This window comes from Rana temporaria, chromosome 7 (genome assembly GCF_905171775.1).
Source record: "Rana temporaria chromosome 7, aRanTem1.1, whole genome shotgun sequence".
In the NCBI taxonomy this organism is placed as follows: Eukaryota; Metazoa; Chordata; class Amphibia; order Anura; family Ranidae; genus Rana; species Rana temporaria.
Window position 1 is genome coordinate 211,519,918 of NC_053495.1, and position 12,012 is coordinate 211,531,929.

At 46.8% G+C, this 12,012-nt stretch overlaps 1 protein-coding gene across 4 annotated transcripts in view; it reads left to right on the forward strand.

Moving 5' to 3' along the window:
* The window catches only part of RNF220 (ring finger protein 220), a 299,679-nt gene that overhangs the window by 224,118 nt on the left and 63,549 nt on the right, over positions 1–12,012 (forward strand). For all 4 annotated transcript variants that reach the window (XM_040360959.1, XM_040360958.1, XM_040360961.1 and 1 more), the window contains exon 5: positions 1,691–1,786. In XM_040360959.1, coding sequence (XP_040216893.1) covers positions 1,691–1,786 — 96 coding nt within the window. The remainder of the gene's footprint in view (positions 1–1,690; positions 1,787–12,012) is intronic.

Here is a 12,012-nt window from a genome sequence, read left to right on the forward strand (position 1 = left end):
GGACATTCTTCCCACTGATCACCAATGTAAGGGACATTCTTCTCACTGATCACCAATGTAAGGGACATTCTTCTCACTGATCACCAATGTAAGGGACATTCTTCTCACTGATCACCAATGTAAGGGACATTCTTCCCACTGATCACCAATGTAAGGGACATTCTTCTCACTGATCACCAATGTAAGGGACATTCTTCTCACTGATCACCAATGTAAGGAGCATTCTTCCCACTGATCACCAATGTAAGGGACATTCTTCCCACTGATCACCAATGTAAGGGACATTCTTCTCACTGATCACCAATGTAAGGGACATTCTTCCCACTGATCACCAATGTAAGGGACATTCTTCTCACTGATCACCAATGTAAGGGACATTCTTCTCACTGATCACCAATGTAAGGAACATTCTTCTCACTGATCACCAATGTAAGGGACATTCTTCTCACTGATCACCAATGTAAGGGACATTCTTCTCACTGATCACCAATGTAAGGGACATTCTTCCCACTGATCACCAATGTAAGGAACATTCTTCTCACTGATCACCAATGTAAGGAACATTCTTCTCACTGATCACCAATGTAAGGGACATTCTTCCCACTGATCACCAATGTAAGGGACATTCTTCTCACTGATCACCAATGTAAGGGACATTCTTCTCACTGATCACCAATGTAAGGAACATTCTTCTCACTGATCACCAATGTAAGGGACATTCTTCTCACTGATCACCAATGTAAGGGACATTCTTCCCACTGATCACCAATGTAAGGGACATACTTCTCACTTAATATTCGGGGTTCCTGTGTGTGTTATCGGTCAGACGGCCTGGCCCTTGGCCGGTCGGTAGCCTGTGATTGGTGGACGCCTTTCCTGGGGGGAGGGGGGACGACGACAGTGTGACTTATCCTGAACCTCCCCGCACTCAGCATGCCAGCCGGATCGTTAGAATTGAAGTGCTTTCCGCACCATTTAAAAATAGAACAGTTTATTAACGTGAACTGCAGGCGCATGCAGACGAGGGGCCGGAGATTGACATCCTCGGGATTAGTTTAGCCCCGTGTTTCTTTTTTTTCTAGAGGTCATCTCCATGGCGCTGGGGGAAGAATGCCGGAATAATGGGCCCCTCGCGCTTCTTCCCAGGGGCCGCTCTCCTTAAAAAATATAAAAACCGTTACGTAACGTTCCCAACTTCCCGGCCGTTTTTTTTTTTCACGTTACAATGTTGCGCTGGGAATTTATCATCTCTTTTGTTGGATCTTTTTTTTTATTTTATTCTCACCCGTTCTGGTCTTTTCCTGCCCCGTGGTTGGCAGTTATGATGAAGCCGCAGTTAAACGGCGGAGAAAAGGCGAGGAGGAGAGTTTAATCTGCCCGGGACCTGTAATTACGGCGCTCTGTACTGGTTAATGGCATTCAAACTAAAGATCAATTCCTTTTTATGGCTAAGAGATCACTTGGCTGGCTGATGCCCCATCGAGCCGGGAGACGCTCCATAGATGTTCGGCTCAGACAAATGATCAAAGGAGCTTTGTGTTTGGGAAAGGCGGAACGGCACAATAGCGCGCGGGGGCGCAACGCGCAAAAATAGTACATAAAAGCTTTGTTGGAAAAATTCTGTCAAATTTGTCTGACATGTTCATCGCCCTCCTTTTTTTTTATTCTTTTCTCTTTTTCTCTTCCGCAGTCAATGTTGTTATCGGCTTCTATCAAGCGGGAAGGGGAATCGCCAACGGCTTCGCCGCACTCCACAGACGACATCCACCATTCGGACAGATACCAGGTGCGCAGCTGTACAAGTGACGCAATGCGGAGGGGTTCAAGCGATTGGCTGGTTGTTAGGCCGCAGTGGTGGAGGCCAAGTTCACCTTTCTAAAAATCGACCTCCCTATGTACCAATATACCAAGTGCAGCCTCATCAGTGCCCATCAGTACAGCATCGCCCCAGTGCCCATCAGCACAGCCTTATCAATGCCCAGGAGTCCTTTAACTACTCGGGACCCGCGCTATAATCAATTGACGGCTACAGCGCGGATCCCAAAATCCAAGTGGACATCAATTGACGTCCGCCCAAAGAGCGCGCATCGGGGAAAATCTGTGTTGGCCGTGTCCCTTGGACACAGACAATTGCAGATCGCCGTGAACGGCCAATCAGAGTGGCCGTTTGCGATGCGATCCGTGCGGCCAATGAGAGATGATCTCATATGTAAACATATGAGATCATCTCTCATTGCCGGCTCACACAGAGACAGCGTCCTGTCTCTGGAGAGGAGACCGATCTGTGTCTCTTGTACATAGAGACACAGATCGGTCACCTCCCCCAGTCACCCCCCTCCCCCTACAGTTAGAACACTATATAGGAAACATATTTAACCCCTTCCTCACCCCCTAGTGTTAACCCCTTCAATGCCAGTCACATTTATACAGTAATTAGTGCATATTTATAGCAGGGATCGCAGTATAAATGTGAATGGCGCCAAAAATGTGTCCGATGTGTCCGCCATAACGTCGCAGTCCCAATAAAAATCGCAGATCGCCGCCATTTCTAGTAGAAAAAAAAAAAAAAATAATTCTGTCCCCTATTTTGTAAGCGCTCTAACTTTTGCGTAAACCAGTCGCTTATTGCGATTTTTTTTTTTTTTTACCAAAAATATGTAGAAGAATACGTATCGGCCTAAACTGAGAAAAAAAATGTGTTGTTTTTTTTTAAATTGGGATATTTATTATAGCAAGAAGTAAAAAATATTGTATTTTTTTCAAAATTGTCGCACTTTTTTGTTTATAGCGCAAAAAATAAAAACCGCAGAGGTGATCAAATACCACCAAAAGAACGCTCTACTTGTGGGGAAAAAAGGACGTCAATTTTGTTTGGGAGCCACGTCGCACGACCGCGCAATTGTTAGTTAAAGCGACACAGTGCCGAAAGCTGAAATTTCACCTGGGCAGGAGGGGGGTATATGTGCCCAGTAAGCAAGTGGTTAAAGGCAAAGTTCAGCTTTCTAAAAACCCACCTCCCTATGTACCAATATACCATTCACGTACCTCGGCTGCAGGAAAATACAAAGGGCCAGATTCACGTAGATCGGCGTATCTTTGCGCGGACGTAACGTATCCGATTTACGTGTTACGCCTCCGCAACTTAGACGGGCAAGTGCTGTATTCTCAAAGCACTTGCTCCGTAAGTTGCGGCGGCGTAGCGTAAAAAGGCCGGCGTAAGCCCGCCTAATTCAAATTTGGAACAGGGGGGCGTGTTTTATGTTAATTACTTGTGACCCGACGTGATTGACGTTTTTCACGAACGGCGCATTGCGCCGTCCGTGGAAATCTCCCAGTGTGCATTGCTCCTAATACGCCGCAAGGAGGTCATTGGTTTTGACGTGAACGTAAATTACATCCAGCCCCATTCACGGACGAGTTACGCAAACGACGTAAAAAAATTAAAAATGCGACGCGGGAACGACGGTCATACTTAACATTGGTACGCCGCACTTACGCCACCATATAGCAGGGGTAACTATACGCCGGGAAAAGCCTAACGTAAATGCTGTATCTGTACTGCGTCGGCCGGGCGTACGTTCGTGAATTTGCGTATCTAGCTGATTTACATATTTCTAAGCGTAAATCAGCGTACACGCCCCTAGCGGCCAGCGTAAATATGCAGTTACGATCCGACGGCGTAAGAGACTTACGCCAGTCGGATTTAAGGGGTATCTATGCGTAACTGATTCTAAGAATCAGGCGCATAGATACGACCGACCAGACTCAGGCTGCATTTACACCTTGGCGTATTTACGCCCGACGCTCGTGCCGCTGGAGGGGTGATTCATCTATGGAGATGGTTCACATCTCCACGCCGAACGCCTGAAGCCCAAAACAAGTCCCGGACCCTTTTTTAGGCGGCTTTCGGCGTTCGGCATAGACAACAATGTACAGTGGCCCGGATTCAGAAAGAATTGCGCTCTATTTGCGGAGGCGCAGGGCAACGATTTTGCCCTGCGCCCCCGCAAATATTTGGCGCTGCCCTCGATTCACGGAGCAGTAGCTCCGTAAATTGCGAGGGCGCGCCGGCAAAATTGCCCGGCGTAAGCGCGCGCAATGTAAATGATCCCGCCGGGGGCGGGAATCATTTAAATTAGGCGCGTTCCCGCGCCGAGCGTAGAGCGCATGTTCCGTCGGGAAACTTTCCCGATGTGCATTGCGGCAAATGACGTCGCAAGGACGTCATTTGCTTCAAAGTGAACGTGAATGGCGTCCAGCGCCATTCACGATTCACTTACGCAAACGATGTAAAATTCGAACGTCGCAACGCGGGAACGCCGGGTATAGTTTAGCATTGGCTGCCCCTGCTATTAGAAGGGGCAGCCTTACGCTAAACACGCCGTACGGAAACGACGTAACTTGCGTACGCAGGGGGCGCGCAACATTGTGAATCGGCGTAAGTATGCAATTTGCATACTATACGCTGACCACAATGGGAGCGCCCCCTAGCGGTCATCGCAAGAATGCAGCCTAAAATCTGCGTGGCATAAGAGCCTTATGCCACGCAGATTTTAGGCTGCAGTCGGCGTAACGAGTTCTCTGAATCGGGAGAACTCGTTACGCCGGCGCAAGTCAGCAATTGCGCTGCGTAACTTATGGTTACACAGGCGCAATTGCTTACTGAATCTGGGCCAATGTTTTTAAAAAAAAAAAAAAGGTTTAAACGACTAGTTTTGTCGCGGCAAATCGCGGTACAATACGCCACAATTTGTCGCGGCAAAATACGCCGCGTTATAGTGTGAATGCAGCCTCAGAGATACGACGGCGTATCTCTTTTGAGAACCTGGCCCAAACTTTCTATGATTTTGAGGACAAGGCCTTACCTCGGCCCTTGCTCTATTTCTTAGAACGCTCCAGAGACTCCCTGGTACAGATTAGGGACAGAGAGACCAGTAAGACGCAGGGAGGAGTTTACCAGCTGACCTCATTAGCACACACCCTACACCAGTGATGGGGGAACCTCGGCACTCCAGATGTTTTGGAACTACATTTCCCATGATGCTCAGCTACACTGAAGAGTGCATGAGCATCATGGGAAATGTAGTTCCAAAACATCTGGGGTGCCGAGGATCGCCATCACTGCCCTACACCCATCAGCAGTGGTGTATTTAGTGGTGTGCTGCCCTAAGCCTGACTAAACTTGTGCGCCCCCTAATTTAAATATGAACCACCCTTTCCTGTCAATGCCACGCCCCTTCCTGTTTAAGACCCGTCCTGTCATCTGTAAACCACACACCTTTCCTCTTTAGGCTCCACCTTTTCCTCTTAGAGCTCCACCTCTTTCTCTATGTACAATAAAAGTGAGTACCAAGTGCAGCCTCATCAGTGCCCATCAGTGCAGCATCGCCCCAGTGCCCATCAGCGCAGCCTTATCAATGCCCATCAATGCAGGCTGATCCTCGCCCATCAGTGCAGCATCACCAGTGCCCATCGGCGCAGCCTTATAATTGCCCATCAATGCAGCCTGATCAGTGCCCATTAATGCAGACTCACCAGTGCCCATCAGTTCAGCCTAATCAGTGCCCATCAAAGCAGTCTCATTATTGCCCATCAATGCAGCCTAAACAGAGCCCATCAGTGCCCATCAAAGCAGCCTCATTATTGCCCATCAATGCAGCCTAAACAGCGCCCATTAATGCAGCCTCATCAGTGCCCATCAAAGCAGCCTCATCAGTGCCCATCAATGCAGCCTCACTAATGCCCATCAATGCAGCCTCACCAGCGCCCATCAATGCAGCCTGATCAGTGCCTATCAATGCAGACTCACCGGTGCCCATCAAAGCAGTGCCCATCAATGCAGCGTCACCAATGCCCATCAGTGCAGCCTCATCAGTGCCCATCAATGCAGCTTCACCAATGCCCATCAAAGCAGCCTGATCAGTGCCTATCAATGCAGACTCACCGGTGACCATCAAAGCAGTGCCCATCAATGCAGCCTCACCAATGCCCATCAGTTCAGCCTCATCAGTGCCCATCAATGCAGACTCATGTACCGGGTCTGGGCTCTCCCTATAAAAAAGCTCTGCTGTATCCCTGCGACTCTATATGCGGCGGCAGCAATTTCCAGGCACTCCTCCTGCGCGTCCCGCGCTCACCTCCACCATGTTTCTGCAGAACGTTTCATTTCCGCCATGTCTGAGCTGTCACAGCGACTGTCACTGCCCCCCCCCCCGAGTGATCGGAGCGGCGGCACCCGCTAGGTAGATGCGGCCCAACTCATAGAGAGTGCGGCTTCTGACACAGCGACTGTCACTGCAGAGGGACTGACACCCCCCCCATCCCCCGTCTGAGAGCCATTAGTACAGACAGCCTGGCGGATCCACGCTTCTTCGCGGCTGACAAGTGTGGAATTGGAAACCACTAAATATAGAAAAGTCGCGGTCTGAGGGCGGGAAACATTTGTATCTGTTACACAGAACAAGGGGAAACGAGGTGTCTTCTCCGAATACTGACACAAAGATCCTCCATGGGATCGGATTCCCAGGAACCAATAATGACTCCGCTGGATGGGATAGAACGGGGGGGGGGGGGGGGCCCCCCACAATGTCCAATCAAAAATGATTAAAGCTGTAAAATAAAAGAGCAATAAAACCAGACCCACCGCTGTACTGTGCGGAATATGATTACTTCAGCTCCATCTATTGGCCATATTGAGGTATTTTCCCGAAATAATAAAAAATAAATAAGAAAATACGGTGTTATGGCCACTAGATGGCGTTGATGATGATAGAAGATAATTATACTAGACACAATATAGCAAACATTTGTGGTGCCTTGTGAATGCCTAAAGGCAGGGATATGCAATTAGCGGACCTCCAGCTGTTGCAAAACTACAAGTCCCATCATGCCTCTGACTCTGGGTGTCATGCTTGTGGCTGTCGGAGTCTTGCTATGCCTCATGGGAATCGTAGTTCTGCAACAGCAGGAGGTCCGCTAATTGCATATCCCTGGCCTAAAGGCTAAGTTCACCTTTGTTTACTTTTTTTTTTCTTTCTAAATTCCAGCTCCCCTATGTACTAATATAACATTCATGTACTTCTTTTGCAAAAATAAAACAGTTTTCCATTCATTCTACACACGCTGACCTCACTCTCTTCTTTAAAAACTCTGCTCCATTACTTCTGCCTTACTTCCTGGACAGACGACCTCATGACACAGGAAGGAGTTGATCAGCTGTGTGGGTGGATGAGGCAGGGTGTGTGCTAATGAGGTCAGCTGGTCAACTCCTTCCTGTGTTATGACCTAAAGCCTGTCCAGGAAGTAAGGCAGAAGTAATGGAGAAGTGTTTTTGAACATCCATGAAGACGGTGAGGTAGAATAAATGGAAAAATCTTTTCTTTTTTGCACAATTAATGTTATATTGGTACAAAGGGGAGCTGGAATTTAGAAAAAGGTGAACTTAGCCTTTAAGGAATGAGTACAGCGAATGTTTTATACATGGACCCCCTCTTAGTCACTGCAGGGACACACGAGTGATGTACAGACCGCAGGGCCATCTTTTTAATATTGATTGGACCCTGGGAAAACATTTTGTTGGGCCCTCACGAATCCACCTATCAACTATTTGGGGGTAGTGCGGGCTAAAGAGGAAGCTGCCACAACAATGACTGGCCCCGGTGCAGCTGCCCCCTAGTGTTAAAGACGGCCCTGACAGACTGGTGGGTGGAACCACAGCACACAGCGAGGGACACACCAGGGGTGTATGGACCGGGGGAGGAAGCAGGCAGTGACAGGACAAGGTCCTTTGATGAGTGGATGATGAGGGGATGATGGGTGGATGATGATGGGTGGATGATGGGTTGATGATGAGGGGATGAGGGGTGGATAATGAGGGGATGATGGGTGGATGATGGGTGGATGATGAGGGGATGATGAGGGGATGATGAGTGGATGATGGGTTGATGATAAGTGGATGATGATGGGATGAGGGGTGGATAATGAGGGGATGATAAGTGGATGATGAGGGGATGATGGGTTGATGATAAGTGGATGATAAGTGGATGATGAGGGGATGATGGTTGATGATAAGTGGATGATAAGTGGATGATGAGGGGATGATGAATGGATGATAAATGGATGATGATTGGATGATGGGTTGATGATAAGTGGCTGGATGATGAGGGGATGATGAGTGGATGATGATTGGATAATGAGGGGATAATGAGGGGATGATGAGTGGATGATGAGGGGATGATGAGGGGATGATGATTGGATGATGAGGGGATGATGATTGGATGATGAGGGGATGATGATTGGATAATGAGGGGATGATGAGGGGATGATGAATGGATGATAAATGGATGATGATTGGATGATGGGTTGATGATAAGTGGCTGGATGATGAGGGGATGATGAGTGGATGATGATTGGATAATGAGGGGATAATGAGGGGATGATGAGTGGATGATGAGGGGATGATGAGGGGATGATGATTGGATGATGAGGGGATGATGATTGGATGATGAGGGGATGATGATTGGATAATGAGGGGATGATGAGTGGATGATGAGGGGATGATGATTGGATAATGAGGGGATGATGAGTGGATGATGAGGGGATGATGAGGGGATGATGATTGGATGATGAGGGGATGATGAGGGGATGATGAGGGGATGATGGGTGGATGATAAGTGGATGATGAGGGGATGATGATTGGATGATGAGGGGATGATGATTGGATGATGAGGGGATGATGGGTGGATGATAAGTGGATGATGAGGGGATGATGATTGGATGATGAATGGATGATAAATGGGTGATGATTGGATGATGAGGGGATGATGAGTAGATGATGAGGGGATGATGAATGGGTGATGATTGGATGATGAGGGGATGATGGGTGGATGATGAGGGGATGATGAGTGGATGATGAGGGGATGATGAGTGGATGATGAGGGGATGATGAGTGGATGATGAGGGGATGATGAGTGGATGATGAGGGGATGATGAGTGGATTGATGAGGGGATGATGGGTGGATGATAAGTGGATGATGAGGGATGATGAGGGATGATGAGTGGATGATGAGGGGATGATGAGTGGATGATGAGGGGATGATGAGTGGATGATGAGGGGATGATGGGTGATGATTGGATGATGAGGGGATGATGGGTGGATGATGAGGGGATGATGAGTGGATGATGAGGGGATGATGAATGGATGATAAATGGGTGATGATTGGATGATGAGGGTTATTACTGAAAAGCCTGAGCAGCGGGTATATAAATAACAGGCGCTGTGACGCTGGGAGGTGGATGCGACCTGGAAAAGGTTTTAATGCCATTAACACATCCTGCAAGGACACGGGGGGGGGGGGGGGGGGGGGGGGGGGGGGACGACGACAAGCATGTGTTCATTAAATTGCAAGCCGCTGAAATTCTAGATAATCCACTTTGCGATGTTCTATGTTTGAGGGTCATTGTAATCCAACGCTGACTACACTCAGGAGAAAAAAAAAGAATATTGTACTGAAAAAATGTGTATATTACAGCCTACCAGTCAGTAGATGTGGCGGCTGCATTCATTATCAGGATTTTCCCTTTATTTTCACCTGGTGATCCTGCCAGTAACACACTTCCTGTCCTAGGGTGACAACGCCCACTAACTGCACTGTATCATGGAGGAGCAGCGTGGTCACCCTAGGAATGGACTACATACCCCCCCCCCCCATTAAGTATGAGGTGTATTAGGCCGCGTACACGCAGTCGATCCATCTGATGAGAATGGTCCGACGGACCGTTTTCATTGGTTCACCGCTGAGGCAGATGGTCTGATGTGCGTACACACCATCAGTTCAAAAACCGATCGGGTCAGAACGCGGTGACGTAAAACACAACGACGTGCTGAAAAAAAATAAGTTCAATGCTTCCAAGCATGCGTCGACTTGATTCTGAGCATGCGCGGGTTTTGAACCGATGCTTTTGTGTACTAACCATCGGTTTGGACCTATCGGTCAGCGGTCCATCGGTTCGATTTTAAAGCAAGTTCTCTCATTTTTTCCGAAGGACAAAAGACCGATGGGGTGTACACACGGACGGTTTGGACCGATGAAACTGAACTTCGGTCCATTTTCATCGGTTTGGACCGATGGTGTGTACGCGGCCTCAGTATGTTTATATCACAGGGCAGCCATTATTTGTTGTATGAGGTATATTACAGTGCCTTGAAAAAGTATTCATACCCCTTGAAATTTCCCACACTTTGTCATGTTACAACGTAAATGTATTTTATTGGGATTTTATGTGAGAGACCAACACAAAATGTCACATAATTGTCAAGTAGAAGCAAAATAATAAATGATACAAATAAATATGAAAAGTGTGGGGGGAAGGGACATTTGTATGGTGCCCCCCGGAGTCAATTCTTTGTAGAACCCCCTTTCTCTACAAGTCTTTTTGGGGGTGTCTCTACCAGCTTTGCACATCTAGAGAGGGACATTTCTGCCCATTCTTCTTCTTTGTAAAATATCTCAAGCTCTGTCAGATTGGATGGAGAGCGTCTGTGATCAGCAATTTTCAAGTCTTGCCACAGATTCTCAATGGGATTTAGGTCTCCTTCACCGCTCCAAAGATGTTGCTTGAAGGAGTTTTTTTTTACCGTTTTTGGTTGTTACATGACAAAATGTGGAAAATCTCAAGGGGTATGAATACTTTTCTAAGGCACTGTAGTACATTGATATCACAGGGCAGCCATTATATGATGTGAGTGGTATATAGGGTTCGGTTGTCACTTTTTCTTCAAGCCAAACCTGAACACTTTAGCGGTGCACAGCAACAAAAAAAATGTTTTTAATCCCAGACAGGTGGCAATCCTAGGGGTATTTTAGTACATTTAGTACATTGATGTCACAGAGCGGCCATTATACGATGTGAGGGGTAAATATGAGGTGCATTAGTACATTTATATCATGGGGCGTCCATTCTATGAGGTGAGGGGTATATATGAGGTGTATTAATACATTGATATCACAGGACGGCCATTATACGATGTGAGGGGTTTATATGAGTTGTATTAGTACATTGATATCACAGAGCAGCCATTATATGATGTGAGGGGTATATATGAGGTGTATTATTACATTGATATCACTGGGCGGTCATTATACGATGTGAGGGGTATATATGAGGTGTATTAGTACATTGATATCACAGGGCGGCCATTATATGATGTGAGGGGTTTATATGAGGTATATTAGTACATTGATATCACAGGGCGGCCATTATATGATGTAAGGGGTATATATGAGGTGTATTATTACATTGATATCACTGGGCGGCCATTATACAATGTGAGGGGTATATATGAGGTGTATTAGTACATTGATATCACAGGGCGGCCATTATATGATGTGAGGAATATGAGGTGTATTAGTACATTGATATCACTGGGCGGCCATTATACGATGTGAGGGGTATATATGAGTTGCATTAGTACATTGATATCACAGAGCAGCCATTATATGATGTGAGGGGTATATATGAGGTGTATTAGTACATTGATATCACTGGGCGGTCATTATATGATGTGAGAGGTATATATGAGGTGTATTAGTATATTGATATCACTGGGCGATCATTATATGATGTGAGGGGTATATATGAGGTGTATTAGTACATTGATAACACTGGGCGGCCATTATATGATGTGAGAGGTATATATGAGGTGTATTAGTATATTGATATCACTGGGCGATCATTATATGATGTGAGGGGTATATATGAGGTGTATTAGTACATTGATAACACTGGGCGGCCATTATATGATGTGAGGGGTATATATGAGGTGTATTAGTACATAGATATCACAGGACGGTCATTATACGATGTGAGGGGTATATATGAGGTGTATTAGTACATAGATATCACATTATATGATGTGAAAGGTGTATTAGTACATTTTTACATTTAGTACATTTATATCACTGGGCAGACGTCGCCCTCACTGTTCTCATTCAGTATCAGACGTTCTCCTCC